The sequence below is a fragment of the Gymnoscopelus microlampas genome, assembly GCF_963454915.1.
Source record: "Gymnoscopelus microlampas genome assembly, chromosome: 12".
In the NCBI taxonomy this organism is placed as follows: domain Eukaryota; kingdom Metazoa; phylum Chordata; class Actinopteri; order Myctophiformes; family Myctophidae; genus Gymnoscopelus; species Gymnoscopelus microlampas.
In genome coordinates, this window is record NC_139949.1 from 32814217 (window position 1) to 32832355 (window position 18139).

The 18139-nt window shown below is 42.5% G+C and overlaps 1 protein-coding gene across 1 annotated transcript in view; it reads left to right on the plus strand.

Annotated features, from left to right (window-relative positions):
* Positions 1–1098: 1098 nt before the first annotated feature.
* Positions 1099–18139, plus strand: part of LOC311056609 (roundabout homolog 1-like) — a 116425-nt gene continuing 99384 nt past the window's right edge. Inside the window, exon 1 of the mRNA XM_084073357.1 lies at positions 1099–1354. Coding sequence (XP_083929483.1) covers positions 1297–1354 — 58 coding nt within the window. The 5' untranslated portion in view covers positions 1099–1296. The remainder of the gene's footprint in view (positions 1355–18139) is intronic.

Sequence of the window (18139 nt, forward strand, 5' to 3'; positions counted from 1 at the left end):
GTTTCACGGGTGTGGGTGGTGTTAAAAAGTGTGTTCATTAGCCTATATGTTTGCCCAGCAGAAATATTGCCTTATATGTAGGCTAAGGACCAGTGGTGTAAAGTAACTAAGTACATTTACTCAAGTACTGTACTTAAGTAAAATGTTGAGGTATTTATACTTAACTGGAGTATTTCCAATTTTCAGTACTTTTACTTCTACTCCACTACATCTCAGAGGCAAATATTATACTTTTACTCCACTATTTGTGAACAGTTAGGTACTAGTTACTTTGTAGATATTGATTATTATTACAAAACACACGACTTCAGTCCTATATACATTTCGGACATTTGAAAATACCAGATCTACAAGCTCACAGTGCATCTTGATGCAACATTGTGAGCTTGTAAGATCTGCTATTTTCTAAAGATTTTTTGACATTTTATACCTTTGAAAACTTGTGAAATGGGACATTCTGCATAACGAGTACTTTCTACTTTTGGTACTTTAAGTACATTTTGATAGCAATACTTTTGTACTTTTACTCAAGTACATTTTTCATTCCGTACTTTTTACTTGTAACAGAGTATTTCTACATTGCAGTATTGATACTTTTACTTAAGTAAAAAATAAATGAAGTACTTTTTCCACCACTGCTTCATTGAGAATCCCCTTTGACTAGAAGCATGCCAACATTGTGGAGAAACAGAGGCGCTCGGCCAGCCAGCGCTACAACAGGGACAACTCTAACACACTTTACAGCATCTGTGTGTGTGACTGACTGACTGGCTGACTGGACTCGGACGCCTCTCTGTATAGTTTGGATTCATAAATAACGATAGCCTACTATACGACAGATGGACCTACACTGTGTCTGTGGGACACTCTGTGATTCTAACATGATCTGAGACTGATCATCATCGATGAAGTCCGATGAATTATTTTCATCTGGAATTGCGGAGCAGATCGGGACCAGAGGCAGAGCATGTCCAACTATATAAGTGATGTCAAGTGGAGTATTTCAACAGAAGTCAGCAATAATATCACTGACTGTTCGGAACTTTTAAGAGATGCGCGTTTGGAGGAAGAAAAAAACATATTTTGAGGAGGTTTTGAGCAATATCGTCCCGTAGGAGGACGATCTCTTCCATCCCGACATCGACATTTGCAGCAGCGCTCTGAAGTTCAACGGAGACCGTGCGGTATTAGGAGGGACCGATGTAAAAGTTTCCCCTTTTTTATATATGAACATATTGTTTTCGTTACAGTTTGTGGATTAGTTAACTAATTCATACCCTCGTCTGCTCTGGAACGATGACAGCGAGTTCAATTGGAATTTACTTTCTACTGGCAATTCTTCAGATTTGTTCAGGTATGTTTATACTGGTTCAAAAGTTTGCAAATAATCAGTGAACGCAGCTTGTGCTTGTTGTGTGTTACTTACATTAGACATTGAGAAGAAAAACGAGAGAGAGAGAGAGAGAGAGAGAGAGAGAGAGAGAGAGAGAGAGAGAGAGAGAGAGAGAGAGAGAGAGAGAGAGAGAGAGAGAGAGAGAGAGAGAGAGAGAGAGAGAGAGAGAGACAGAGAGAGAGAGAGAGAGAGAGAGAGAGAGAGAGAGAGAGATGAACAGTCAAAGTTCACAAGTTTCTGACTATCCTTAATGTATTTTTTTTTCTTTGTTTGCCAGCTAAGAAGTAACATTAAATGCCTGTGATTGCTGACATCCCATGTTTCAGAAATCAACCCCGATATGGTACAGCAATTAGCCTTGTAGTAATACATCCTATAGCCAGTGGTTCTCAAAGTGGGGTGCAGGGACCCTCAGGGTTCCTTGGGGTGGTTCTAAATGGACCCTTACAGGTCTGTAACTCTGAGAGTGCAGGGTCCATTTGGTTCCATTTGTACAATCTCAGTGTTATGGGGGTCCTTGAAATTAAAAGGTTTGAGCACCACATGGGCTACCCTGTTAAGGTCTCATTCACCATTATGCATTATCTCATGCATATAAGACTGAACACTGTAATATTTAACAAGAGGACACATACAAAGTGTTATTAGGGCATAGGTCAGCAAGCTGCTGAGTAGAGGATGAATGAGTAACAGACACATTATGCTCCTATGTTGACATGCCATTACATCCCAGCCAGGGTGCATGCAGCAGCTGTAGCTGGGACAGGTGATGCCTGCTGCTTAGTTGTGGAGGGCATCTTGCTTTGAGAATTCAGTACTGTATGTTCTCTATGTTTACAGGCATTTCAGTTTAACTTACAGGATATAAATCCCTAACATTTGATGTTGTGCTCTGGAATGCCATTCTGAGATATAGCATTCATGTTATAACATGGATAAATTATAGCAATAGTTATTAGCTAAAATGAAATAAAAAGTTACAATCACATTAGCATTTTTTAATAGCAGAGATAGAGTATGCAACACTGCTGTTCGGCTCAAACTGCATGTTTAATTGGACACCTGGAAGTCCTCCAACCATTTTAATAAAAAGGAAATTATAATTTCCTTCCAAAACTGACAGAAAATAAATGAAACCTATTCATGAATTCTTGTCAATTCCTTAGCACTGCAAAATAGTGAGTGTTAATTCAATTTGAGAGTGTACAAATGGACTCATTGGGTCTATTTGTAACCTCGAGTTAAATGAACACTCAGCATTTTACAGGAGGTCCTGGAGAGTTCCTAGGGACAGTTGTTGAAAATGAATATAAGCTACAAAGTATGTTACAACCAATCTGGGAACCCATTCGGTAAAAAAAAACTAAAACAGTTTTTGCCTCTGGGGGCGCCACCTCCTTTTTTTGTGTAGAAACAGGAACTTGGTTTGGCTCCTCCCCTTTCTTAGTGCTGACAGATTCTGCCGTTAGCGGAATCTGTCTTGAGAGATTATGTTACAACACGTCTGATAGTTGTGTATTCCAATTTGTCAATGTGCATTTGTATCTGTCCCTAGTAAAATAATCAATACTAATACCTATGAATGGACCTAGGGCATTCCACTGAAAGGACATTTTTGTTCCAATCCGCCGCCTATCTTCTCTGGCCTTACCACAGAGAGAGAACCAACACCCAATCAAACCATTTGAAAAAAGCTTAAAGGACGACTTCAACCATTTTCAACTTCATCGTCATATAATTGGTCCTCACTGTAATGCTCATAATTATATGGTATCATTTTTTCCTACTGTTTCTGTGTCTCAGAGGAGGCCTGTGGACAGTTCAGAAACCCGCCTACCAGTGACATCATCGATGCGGAATCCAAACTAATATAAACTGCAGGCTTTATATTCCTGGCAAGTTGGCATGCAAAAAAATGTAATCTTGTTTAAAAAAAAAAAAAACCTGCCTAACGATGATGTCACTGGTAGGCAGGTTTCTGAACTGTCCACAGCCCTTCTATGAGACACAGAGTGAGTAGAAAGAAATGGTACCATATTATCATGAGCATTAGAGAGGACCAATTATATAACGATACGTTGAAAACGGGTGAAGTCGTCCTTAACAAGGACACAGTTTGAAACCTAGCTTAAAGCTGCAATCCATAATTTGTTTCCCAGAGAACAAAACATTATTTTAGACAATATGTATGCTGGTATACAGTTTAACACAACTGCTGTGGCTGGAGGTGGTCTTCCTGCTCTTCTATTGAGACATTTAGTTCCTGTGGTCAGGTAGGACACCTACTGGTTGAAATGGCATGAAATTGAAAAGGGAAACGCATATCTCGCCTTCCAAAATGAGCTTTCTGTTATAGATCAACAGTAGAAACGTAGGCGCTCATGCTGGGGATCCGGGGGGAAAAAAAGAACATCTTCAGGGGGTGCCAGCTATTGCAGCACAGTTTGCTTGAAGATATCTGGACTATATTTGGGCTGCTGGAAATTATTGAGAATCACTATTGACAGCACTGGAAACAAACAGTGATTATGGCTTTGGTTGAATGAGTACATACTGTAGCAGGCTTGTTGAGAACCTGCTTGCCACTTGGGGGAGGGGGGGGGGGCGACAGAATAGTGTTGAGCCAGCAGTCAAATGGTTCAGCAGTCAGAATAAGTGGGATTGAAGATACACACAACAGTTCCCATATGCAGGCTATTTGAGCCATATATACAGTGTGTGTGTGTGCACACTATAAACACACACGTTGGCACTTGCCATGTCTCCTTATCACAAAACAGATTACAGGGGTAGTATAAGTTGTAGGTGTGAGCCAGAGATAGAGCTGGGCTCACGTGCGTGGCCTTCAATATTTGCCCCAGTTTCCCTGTATCCAGTTGCGCCGCATAAATTGTCTTTAACATATGAGACACATTCTCTTTGTCTCTCCTTCTCAACAGCACTGTAAAAAACAAACAGCAGCCCATTAGCAGGACAGTGAGCTCACCCAGGTGTGCTATACGTCTCCACAGTGCAGGCATCAAACCTTGTAGGGCTACCTGGCAGTGCCCCCCCCCACTATGAGTTTCATCTCTGCATAATAAATCTGCCAACAGTAATTGGATGACACGTAATAGTCTAAATGGTGCCCATTAAAACCATATGCTTATGCAGGAAGAGATTTATTCAACCCGTAAATACTCATTATGCGTCCCCGGAGTGATGCAGTAACTCGATGCCAAGCAGCCCATACCAGCCCATACCACCTCTCTGGATTGGGAAACCATGTTTTAAAAAGTGAAACAGGGTTGAATTGAGATTTGTTCCATCCGTTACGTATCTCTTCATCTAAATGGCTATTGCAGCCTTGACATAATGGTTTCAAAGGAGCATATGGTTTTCCAATATCTGGATCCTCTGAGGCCTAATTTAGCATGAGAGTTGCTCATCCGTGTACTGCACTGCCAATAGCGAAATGCGTTTAAGAGAGAACAGTATACCACAGCCTGATTCTATCCATTCATCGTGTACAGGTATTCCACCGGGAACGGTTTCATGGAGACACCATGGCTGTCGTGCTGGGATTAGCTCAATACAGAGCACGGTTCACATGCTGCACACATGCTCGTGCTGCTTACCGAACACTCAAGAGGTCGGGCTGTTGTTGTGACACAACACGTATACTGTACATGCGCGTACATGCACAACACGTACACACATGGTGAATCATACGTAACATCAGAGGCACTCCACTTACTCTGAGACCTTGCACTTTGTAAGTCTCTCTGGATCATAAGGGCGTCTGCTAAATGTCAAAATTGTAATATGGAATGGTGGATCTAGAGTAATCTGGCCTGACTTGGGGTTGTGGGGTTGGTGGAGGAGGGTGTACTGCAATGTCATCCCTAAGCTAATGAGGCTCCCTGTGGTCTAGTCTGTAGTCTTTGATGCTGACAGTGATGAGCTGAGCACCACCTCTAATGAGGACTTCTCCTCCATGGATGATGGAGCTGACGGGACATCTTTTACACTAACGGGGCCTTCTTTGATAAGCCTCCTTCAACGAACCTTTCAGCTTCCTTCTGTTCTTCTCCAGAAATAAAACGGCTAATGAGGAAGAGCCGTCGGAGTCCAGTTTGCTTGGAAAGCATCTTCCACTTATGTATTTTATTTGTTGGAAAACACCATGATGTAATGGGGGCGGAGGAAGTTGGGGAAACGGAAATGCAGTAGGAGGGCTGTCGCCGCCCACCCCCTTCCCCTTTCCAGTGTATTTGTTTGTGAACTCTTGTATCTGCCTGGCAGCAATTAGCTTGCAGCTTCATTCATGCTATGTGTTTCTTGAAAATGTTGTTTTATTTAATTTTTTTGCTTGAGCTATATGTAGCATATGTGTTCCATCATTCTCTCCTGCTGGCCACAACCTCATTTCTCAGCTGTGCCCTAATGGTCTCACAGCAGTCCATCTCCTTCTCACTCTTCCTTCAGACATTCTGGTTTGGGATTCGTGTCTGAGCTGCAGAGGTTGTATTTTCGTTGGCCGAGTTCACCAGGAGGTGAATATGTGAAGCGATTACCGTCTCACCTTTCATTATGCTTGCTTTGTTAATGCTCACATCAAACACACGCACACACATTCACATCTTGCACATGGGTGAGCCCATTATGGAAATAAGTAATAACAACTGAGCTTTGTTAGACACGGGCATGTTTTGAGCAGGAGATCTGGCGTTTCTGTGGAGACCTGTGTATACCGTTTGTGTAGACTGTACATCTTTGAAACCACTGAAGGGGCGTTTCAGAGTGGAAATCTCTCTGTCCTTTGTATGTGTGAGTGTGAGTGTTATTGCATACATTCATAGATAATAGTGTTTGTGTAAGCTCGTTAATATGTGTGCTCTTGGATTGTGCACTGAAAGCTGTTTCCTTATTGCTTTCCTTGTTTACATTTTGGTGTCCTGTGATGCTGTGAGGCCAAGCAGGGTTGCCTGCCCTAAGGGAAGGAAAGGAAGCTAGGGAGGGTTTTAATAAGCGCCTGTGGGCCTGGAGTTCACAGGTTCTCTCTTTCTCTCTCTCTCTCTCTCTCTCTCTCTCTCGTGTGTGTGTGTGTGTGAGCATGCGCTCGCGCGCATGCTCACACATACATACGCGCGCGCTCACACACACACATACACACGCACGCACGCATGTGCATGTGCACGCACACGCACACACACACCCCCACACACGCACGCCCGCACGCCCGCACGCACGCACGCACGCACGCACGCACGCACGCACGCACGCACGCACGCACGCACGCACGCACGCACGCACGCACGCACGCACGCACGCACGCACGCACGCACACACACACACACACACACACACACACACACACACACACACACACACACACACACACACACACACACACACACACACACACACACACACACACACACACACATACTCACACACACACACACACTCACAGAGGTGTCGGGAAAGTGTGTCTGAATAGAGAGTCTTGCCCAAGGGATCTTTACTCCTTCACCATTTTACCCCCCTGTTCATCTCTACTTACAATATATATATATATATATATATATATATATATATATATATATATATATATATATATATATATATATATATATATATATATATATATATATTTATATACTGTACCAGTGTTGTTCAGACAACTAATTCAGCTGCATGGTCCCATAAATCTTAATTTAGCTAATGTTATTACTCATTGAAAGCGATAATGAATGACTAACCAAAATGAATCACCGAAATGAATAACACAGGAATGACTTGAGATGTTAAGTGACAAATTATATTGAGCATACACGCATTAAGCTAAAATACTAAGCATGAAGTTTTATTACACTTTTAGTGTCACTGTCACCTCAGTTAATTTAGCAGATCTGCTGAAACGAATTAGTGTGCACTGAAACATTTAGTCATTTCATTGATATATTGTAACTGTAGCTGTTACATTAACTATTCATTCATACATTGACCTATTCAGATCCTACCGAAAACAAAAGAAGTGTTATTTTTATATTTAACTTCAAGCCATGGAAACTGGTAGGATGTCCTTTTGACTTGTGATTACAACTTCAGACTTGGCTCCAGTTACGGATATAATACCAACATACAAGCCAAAATGATTCTCCTGGGTTTGTGGTTTTCTGCCGGCAATTTGTTTTCTTTTGGCCTAAGCTTCCTGTTTGCAGGTCAGCGTCTAGCTATGACTTTGCGCTGAGGCAGAGCTGTCAGTTGTGGATAATTAGGTCTGTAAATAAACTTGTCAAATTTTCTTTCTTCTTCTCGTGGCCATGAGTTTACATTATATTTGAGATGGGAAGAAATCCCAGGCAGGCGCCCAGTCCTGGAGTGTGTGTTTAATCTGGGCGATCAGGCTGCTCCCTCCTCCCACAGTCAAGATGGACTGAGGGACTTGAAGCAGATGGCTTCACTCTCAGACTTTCAGAAGTGTCCCTATGAAAAATATACTGTTAGCGCCATGTGACCCTACAACTATTCCATCTGTTCAGAAGAATTTCAATGAGGGGAAAACTGACATATTTCACGTATTCACATCGATGCTATTTATAGTATCCAATAAGGATTTGGTTTCGAGGGTAATTGGGCAAATTAATATTTTGAAAGGACAGCTTTAAAAGGTCATGATGATAGAAGGTCATAGGTCGCAGCGATTCAGTTAGCTCCCTGAGAGCTATTGCAGCTCCAGTCTGGCAGCAACTGATCAATAGCAGTAATCAATACGGTTTCAGTTGCTCCTCCAGAATTGTCTCACTTTCACAATTGAGTACACACATGGATGTATACTTATACACTTTCACACAAACATACATATCACACTCGCTCACTTACACACGTGCGCGCGCACACACACGCACGCACGCACGCACGCACGCACGCACGCACGCACGCACGCACGCGCGCGCACACACATACACAATCCCCCTCCCCTTCTTCTTTTACACGCACGCACGCACGCACGCACGCACGCACGCACGCACGCACGCACGCACGCAGATAAAACGTCTTTGCTCGCTGCACACACTTCCGCACTTCCGCACGCTTGCACACACACACACACACACACACACACACACACACACACACACACACACACACACACACACACACACACACACACACACACACACACACACACACACACACACACACACTCATTCATTCATTGATAAACACTAACAGAAGCAAATCTCTTTGCTCACCACACACACGCACGCACGTGCATACACATGCATGGCATACATTCATTGATAAACACAAACAGAAGCAAACCACTTTGCTCACACACACACGCGCACACACACACACACACACACACACACACACACACACACACACACACACACACACACACACACACACACACACACACACACACACACACCACGTACTGGTACATACTGATTAGGATGACTCTTTGACCATTAAGCCTGGGATTAGTTAATCAGAACATTGCACACTATATCCTTCCATTCCCTCAATCCTTGGTCTCTTTCTCTTTTGTTCTTTCTCTTCTGTTCCCTTCCCTTCCCCTGTCATTATTGACAAGCACAAATCCTGGAGGATCGCATCCCATAGAACCACTTTCCCACCAGCACTGTTAAATTTGCTTGTAGAGGCCAACAAATGCATAATTTGCACTAATTTGCGGATCAATTATTTGCCAGCAGCTGTAATGCTCTTGCATGGGGTCCAGAGATAAGAAGGAGTAATGACTCAAGCTGATGATTCCAATAGTTGGGGTAATTGTTTGGGACTGAAGACTTCCTCCCTTTCCCCACCAGCCCTTTGTTAAGTTTACCACCATGCAATCATGCTGTGTTTATTCAAGCCTGCGTGAGAGGAGCAGTGGTGGAAAAAGTACTCAAATGTTTTACTTAAGTAAAAGTATCAATACTGCAATATAGAAATACGAATTCCAAATTTACTTGAGTAAAAGTGCAAAAGTATTGGCATCAAAATGTACTTAAAGTACCAAAAGTAGAAAGTACTCATTTATGCAGAATGTCCCATCTCACAAGTTTTCAAATTTATGAAATGTATAAAAGTCTTTTGAAAATAGCAGATCTACAAGCTCACAATGCGTTGCATCGCGACGCAATGTGAGCTTGTAGATTGGCTATTTTCAGCCTAAATGTATATAGGGCTGAAGTGCATGTTTTGTAATAATAATCAAAATCTGTAAAGTAATTAGAAACTAAAGTTTTTAAGTAAAATTTAACAGAAAATTGGAAATACTCCAGTAAAGTAAAAATACCTCAAAAATTGTACTTAAGTACAGTACTTGAGTAAATGCACTTAGTTACTTCACACCACTGGAGAGGAGGAAGGTCTGTGCGTGCAGTATTGTAACATTAGATATACGTATAAGTAACTGTAACGATATTTCTTTGTCATGAACGTAATTAGTACCAGAGTATAGTGCTACAGTATATCGATTGTAGTGTTAGCTTGCCCTGCCATGCTCTGTGGTTGCACAGCTTACTATAGGTCATGTTGGCTCAATCGCATGGATGAAGCGGGGCCTTCTCCCCAGAGGCTGCTGTCATTCCATCCTGACTGGTGGTTGCTATTCTTCACACGTCTCTCCTTAATATCAAGCCACGCGGCTTCTAAAGCAAAACGAGTCCTTCACTGTACTCCGCTTGTCAGATCACTGTAAAACCTGCAGCGTTGGACTTAGCGATGAAGGGAGCCGGCTGATCAGCGGGCCTGTGTGAGTGCAATGCCCTCAGGACTACCCTTGTTATCGCAAAGATAGGACATGCCTGTCATGAGCTTCATTAATCAGAGGCTGACTTTGTAATGCATCGGCCTGCCTCTTAGCATGTTGACATTTAGCCTCTTAATAAATAGCTCGGGTTAAATCATGTTATTTCAGTAACTAAGTGACTGAGTGTAAAAAAGGTTTCGTTTGATGCTTAGCTGAGGTGCTGAACTTTAAAAACTATAGTTTAATGAGAAAATAGCATCCACTCACTCAGATATGTGTAAAAGTCCTTGTTTTGTGCCAGAAAACTTCTTCAAGTCATAGGATGACAGAGTGCATGTACATACACTTATACATAGTGTATGTATGACATGCAGTAGAGAGTGGCTAAAACTAAAATGTAGTTTCTGTCACATCTATATCATCTTTGTTCAGTGACTGGTAATCATTAGTGCAACATTCTACAGCCCATTTGACATTTATCTACGCTTCCAAATGTGTATCACACAGGATGCCTGCTGGCCTTACCACATACGACGACCTTTGCTGTGTGTCTCCCCCCCATCTTTCTCCCAGTCCTACTGTCCTGTCAAATAAAGGCATAACATTAAAAGCCCCACATTTGTATCACACACTGAGGATCCTCTAAACAAAGCAGAGCCAAAAGCAATTTCACTTCCACCCATAGGGGGCACTATAAATGGGACAAATCACTGTTTGTTGCTGAAACATGATTTTGTTTCCCCAAATTAGGCACAAACTGCTCTTGTGCGTTATGTGACAATGACCGTCAAAAAAGGTTTTCATACTCCATATAGTTTGCCTATAATTAAATTCACAAAATTATCAGTGGGGCCTCTTTCTTACGAAAACGGCATATATCTTGAATCATCCCCTAATTGGAATTGCTTGTTGAGGGCTCTATACAGCACACCTCCAAAAGTCACTTCTGCCCATAGACCACAAACACAAAAAGTTGCACCGTCCGTCTCATTCCCCGCAGCTTCCTTGTGTCCTGACGGCTGCACCCTATGACTGACATAGCCCTGGGTAGACAACCCGGCCTGGCAGATATCGGCGCTCCGAGGAGCACACTTTTCTAGTTTTAGCAGTGACCACCTAACTAGAATAAGCCACTCAGTCAGTTAGGCTGTCTGTCCACAATTTTCAAAGGCAAACCGAGAGCTTGTTTCACCTCATCAAGGATTAGTGCTTGTTGATGTTAACATGCATAATTTCACAGCTGTGTTAAAAACATATTTTTCTTTACTTGGCAGTCATCTCTGTGTAAAAGATGACTTTAATAGAGATCAAAATCACATTGTTTTACCATAGTACCATTCCTGAAATTGTGTTGTGTGTTTATATGGTCACAAGGGATGGATGGTATTTTCCGGTGCTTTGTTTTCCACAGTAATTGGCAATTTGGCATGTGGGCTAATGAAACACATAACATCAACTCTAGTTTAGTCCTTCCAAAACTCTTCTTCTGGAACAATTTTCAATTCTTTCATCTAACCTATATGGTAAAAGAGCCATTGAAATATTACCTAATCAGAAACAATTGCAAGATTAAGAGAATACAAACAGCTGATAAGTGGTTTGGAAAAGAGACAAAAACGCCAAGAAAATGTATTTGCATGCAGGGAATTGGAAAGAATTTAGATTTGACACTTCTCCCTTAAATAACTGTGTAGTGGCAACTTGCAATGTGCCAGTCCTTGTGCTTTACCCAAACTCACCCAGTTTGTGAGTAGTGAATTCTGCAGCATTTTCACACATCCACACATAACATTGTTTGTGACGTCCACACTTGACAACCACAACCCGTTGGAAAAGTAGGCCTTAACCATGTGATTCATGTCAACAGGCACCAGCATTGCAGGTGTCAGTCGTGCTAGCAAGGAGTATACATAGCTTCATCTCTGGGCACTGAGCCTCTCTCCAATCAAAGCCCACATGTCTTGTGCTCGCCAGCATGACAGATGGCCCCCCTTACCAATGCAGCCAATGATAAAGCCCTTGAATTAGATGAGGGGGTAGTATTTCTAATAGAGGGATGAGCTGTACCAACTTCCTCAACTCAAGCCCATTATAGGTTGACATTACAACTTCCCAGACAGACATTAGACCTGAGTCCCTGTAGCTACAAAAAGCAGAGGAAATTCGGGGAAAGGCAATTCATCAGGAAATGTCACACAGCTAGGAGGAAATGCTGTGGTGATTGACATTAGCAGGTTTCCAGTGGAAAAAGGGGTCAGGTTATTATGGCGCTTCAGGAAGCACTTGTTCTCCGCTGTGCTGAACTCTGACTCCATGGCAGTCCTCACTGCTGTGCTTTATTGCCACTTTTCACTTTGTACTCCTTGTTTTATTGTCTGTGTTAAATGCAGTGGGGAAAGTAGACTGGAATTCTTTCTGGGGCTGCAGCTCAGCTGGTCTATGTGTGCTGTAAAATCCTGAGTGTTAATTTAACATCAGGAGTGTACACCAAATGGACCCTCATTTGATTTTACTTTGTGGATAAGTACGAGTCGGAGCAACAATGGAAGAGTTATCTATGCAGAATTTCTTATAATTGATGCATATACTGTGTTGCGCACTAATTAATTATTAATTAATTAATTTGATCAAATGTGCTGAATTATTTCAGAGAATAACAGGCACCCTAATCAAACTTATGATTGAGTAGAATGTTTTCCTTTCTTTCTTTCTTTCTTTCTTTCTTCTTGAGTGTACGTAAAGTGAAGCTTTGACCCCTTGCCTTTAGGTTCTTTGCCTTATCGCATCAGTCTTCAGATAACCTGTCTCTTTACTAATTCAAGTGTCTTTTGATCAAATATTGACAGTTGGGTTGCAGCTGTGCTTTGGCGAGATGCGCATTGCGTGCTTTGGTTGGACTGCAGTGAATGAATGAGACACAGAGCTTCCTTTGAAGTGGTCAGGCCACTGCCTTCAAATTTGAAACGGATAATATAGAAGGGAAAAAGAGCCCAAACATAACAAGCAACATTTCAAAGCCATTCTCTTGCAATGTAGGCTAAGTTTACAGTCATGTGATACAAACTTGGTATGTGTGAAATTAAATTAGTTTACACCGCTTGCCATCATAATTTTAGCTCTGCTCAACTTGTTCTACTGAATGCATGTGTTTTGGGGCATCCAGTGGGATAGATTGTGCAGTGGGTTTAGGGTGATTTACATCATTATGATAGGTTAATTACTCACGTTCATCATGCATTATAGTCTGGTGTCTTGTTGATGTATCTGTCTGTTATGTCTTATAAAAAAAAACAATAAAAACGAATATATATGAGTTTAGGGTGATTTGTTTCGCAGGTACATGGGAAGAGTTTCTGCATTGCTGAGCCATAGGAGTGAGAGTTGAATAATGTGTTACATGAGCATCACAGGCGCAGCTTATTGGTCTTGGCACACACTCCAGTTGTCTGCATTGCAGTGGATGCAGTGAGTGAGTACAGAGATCTGAACTGACTGTTTGGGTATGTAGGTGAACACTAGACTAGACCAAGGTCCCAGATTTCCTTGGATAAGCTGAATTATTTTAAGAAGAGTTCCGCTGGCGTTAAGGGATTTCTGTTTCCTCCTCTCACACTGTAGTGGTTACATTCCCCAGGGAAAGGCAGAGGAGTGAAAATCAACAGAAACGGGGAACATTACACCAATTTTAGCCTCCCTTCATTGGTTACCTATTAGTTTTAGAATTGATTTGAAGATTTTATTGATTGCTGTTAACCCATTCAATCGGGGAACGCATCTCTGTCATTTTAGATGTCTTTGGCTATTCAAAAATAGCAGATATACAAGCTCATAGCACGGCACCAGGTGCCACGCTATGAGCTTGTAGATCTGCTATTTTTGAAAACTTGTGAAAATGTGTGCAAATCTTTGAATATATATATTTTCAAAGAGAACATTTGTAAAATATTTAGTTCCAGGGACCCCCCAGAAACAATATTTATTGAAAGATTTGCACACATTTTCACAATTTCTTTCCTCAAAAATAGCAGATCTACAAGCTCATAGCGCGGCACTCGGTGCCTTGCATATCTGCTATTTTTGAATTGCTAAAGAAATCTAAAGTGACACAGATGCGTTCCCGGATTGAATGGTTTAAGGCATGGTTCGGTCTAGTCTAGCCCCTGCCTACGTCACCGACATTTAACCCCATATGAGCAGGAGCACAGCCTGAGATCCTCGGGGAAAAAGGCCCTTCTGGTCGTTTCCAAAGTCTAGACTGAAGAACAAAAGGTGAATCAGGCCTTTGTCACTATAGGGCCCCTGGACTACCTAACATCAGGCTAACAATTCAGAGTTCTCTTTTAAATCACACTTTTTATAGACTTTCTTTTACTCCCTAAGTCTGTTTTAGGGTTCTGTTTATGCTCTTTTATTATGTTTCTCACACACTTTTTATCCTTTTGTGCTTTGTAATTGTTTAAAAATAGTACTATTCCATTTAAGTTTATTATTATTGTACCTAATATGGAACTGATATGAATCTGAGGCAACGTATCATTCTAATTTTTAAATATATATTTTTATATTATAATTGTGGGTCGGAAACCTTATATCTCCATATTTCAACTTTTTATGTTTCCCCCCCCGTAGATGAATGCCCTAATTCATCATACAACAGTGTCACGCAAAAGTTGCAAAAATAGCTGATCTAATCTATAAGCTCTCAACATGTAGCAGCAACAACGTTATTAGATTGTAGATCTGCTGTTTTGTCTACTTTAGAAAGTTGGTGAAAGTGATTAAGCATCTCTGTGGGTTTTATAAATATTTAACTAGTGAAAAACATTAACAAGAGCTTGTGACTAACGACTACATTGGACCCACAGCAACAATATTTAACAATTACGTCCCCTCTGGTTGTCTCCGCCAGGCCGAAAGGCATGGCGAGAGAGTATGTTTTACCCCCTGTCCGTCCGTCCGTGTGTCCGTGTGTCCGTCCGTGTGTCCGTCCGTCATTCGATCTGTCTGTGTACAGCTAATCTCTGGCACCGTTGGCTTGCTCGCAGCCAAACTGTGCACACATAGTCCCTGGATACCAGAGCAGAACCTCTGCCCCAATTTTTTCACAGGGGCCTGTTATAGCGCCACCAGGAGGCCGATTTGTGCAAAACACATTTTTTGACAGTACTACTACAGATTTTGTCCAAAAATCCCGCAAATCGGTACACAGTATCTCTATAGTCATTAAACGAAACGGGTCTTTCAGATTTCTCATATTCCATCCTGATTGGCTAAAAATGTCTTCCAAAGTTTGCAGGAGTGCTCCGTTTTGAACAAAATGCCTCAAATCATGAACACAGCATGCAATTTCCGTGAAATTTTGCACGCACATTCCCATTAGGCCGAGGAAGAACTACCATTTGAACATTTTCAAATCAGCCACATGGTGGCGCTATAACAGGCCGATTCGTGTTTTTACCTATAATTGCACCGATCTGTGTAAAACTTTGTACGCACACTCCCTATAGGTCAAGGAAAAACCTTTGCCCTGCATTTTTCACATCTGCCTTTTATAGCGCCACCAGGAGGCCGACTTATGTAAAACACATTTCTTTATACTACTCCTTCCAATTTTATCCAAATGTCACGCAAATTGGTACACATGATCTCTATAGTCATGTGATCACGACGGATGTGTTTGATTTTTTATATTCCATACCGATTGGCTAAGATTGACATCTAAAGTTTGCATTATTGGCTTGTTTTGAACAAAATTCCGCAAATCATGAACACACCGTCCAGTTGCGCTCAAACTTTGCACGCACATTCACACTATGTTGAGGAACAAATGCCACCCTTTTAACATTGGCCTGTTATAGCGCCACCAACAGGTCTAATTTAGCGAAACACATGTTTTTAACAAAATGCCTCAAATCATGAATGCAGTCAGTGTCCGATTGTCGTGCAAGGCCTAAGAAGAAATGGCACCCTTTTCACATTGGCCTATTATAGCGCCACCAGGAGGCCACAATAGCCTACCTGACCTGGCGGAGACCTGTGCTCCGAGGAGCACTTTTTCTAGTTGAATATGTATTTCCCTTTTAAACACCCTGTAAAGCTTGTGTTAAATCCCAGATGCCCCGTCATTCTGCTTGGCTGCAGAAAGGTTGTCCATATCTGAGATGGTAAACCTGTGGATCCCAGCCCAGAATCTATGATCCCATTTAATCCCCATTCAGTGCAGTAACACCTGGGGCTGTGGCCATTAAGTCTGCCTCTTCATAACCCCCTTATGGAGAGGGCAGTTGTCCACTAGCCATATAAACACCAACGTGGAAGAAGAGAGGGATGAGAGTACAGTAGCCTGTGTGTGTGTGTGTGTGTGTGTGTGTGTGTGTGTGTGTGTGTGTGTGTGTGTGTGTGTGTGTGTGTGTGTGTGTGTGTGTGTGTGTGTGTGTGTGTGTGTGTGTGTGTGTGTGTGTGTGTGTGTGTGTGTGTGTGTGTGTGTGTGTGTGTGGAGAGAGTCTGTCCCTCACATGCCAGTGACTTCACATTTGAGTTGCCATCACCACGGGCTGAAGATAAATGTAGGCCATGCAGACATGCGCTTTTATAAGATAAGATAAGAATCCCAGTGCTATTTGGCAAATTAACCACTGTCAAACTTGTGTCCATATCGCGACACGTTGTGAGCTTGTAAATTGGTTATTTTCACACTGTTGTTCAAATACTAAAGTGGTTAAAGTCATAACACACAATGTTATCTCTTTAGTTTGTGTTCTGTTACTGGTTACGGTTTTGTTGCAGTGTCTAAATCAAATAAATCAGCCCATATTGCTGGACTACTTGGCAGTTTGCAGACAAATAGATGGATGAAGGATAAGCCCTGGTGATGGATTGGTGTCCTCTTCAGCAAATTGTACTTGTGTAGTTAAGCTGTTTCACGCTGCAGGTACAGGAGATAAGCTCCTGTCTTATCAGCCACCTCAGCTTGAACAAGGCTTACTTATTACAGCGTGTCAAAGTAGCGGGCTTATATAGTCCCTAAAGGAAAACATACAGGGTAAAATAACTATCCTCACGGTAATTCAGCAAATCACATGAACACTGACCGCTAACAACATAACTAGAGGTTACGAATGTAACCCCGGTTTTAGTAGGTTTGGAGTTTACTACTCACTATGGGATATCAGCGCCCCCAGGCGATGTACAGAGCAACACACACGCTCCCGATGCCAATTCACTGATTGGCTTAGGGTATGTCACGAGTCCGGAAGACCCGGGAGTACAAAAGCTCCACGTGACATAGGCTCTTCCTCTTAACATTCACCTCTCTGCATGCCAAATGCGCACAGAAAGGGGTGTCTGGTGAGTAGTAAACTCCAAACCTACTAAAACCGGGGTTACATTCGTAACCTCTAGTTTTACCACGGTTTTCCGTTTACTACTCACTATGGGATTCATAAACCCCCCTTGAGGTAATGAGCCACACAACCCTGATGGGCCCGCACGCCCCTCAGCCCCTAGGCCCCGCCCACACGGGCGTGACCCATGGCCCCTAGGCCATAGGTTCATGACCTACAGCCCTTGGGCGCCCCCCAGCCCACCGGGCTGGGGTGCGGGATATGATAAAGGTCAGGCCCTGACAGACTCTAGAGTCCGCCCTATTCTCTAATAGGCAGACACAAGTCCACCTCATTTATTAATTTTTTAACAAAAGAGGAACAGGGCCCTGTGTCCCTGAGACTCAGCCTACTGGTCCCAGGGAAACCTTAATATGATAAAGGTCAGGCCCTGACAGACTCTAGGGTCCGCCTTATTCTCTGATAGGCAGACACAAGTCCACCTCATTTATTAACTTTTTAACAAAAGAGGAACAGGGCCCTTTGTCCCTGAGACTCAGCCTACTGGTCCCAGGGAAACCTTAAGGAGGTCAAGATACGGAGAAAGGCTCCAAGCCTACTCCCCATCGTCCTCAGACCTGGAGGCAGCAGCCACACCCAGGACCGTGTGCGCCA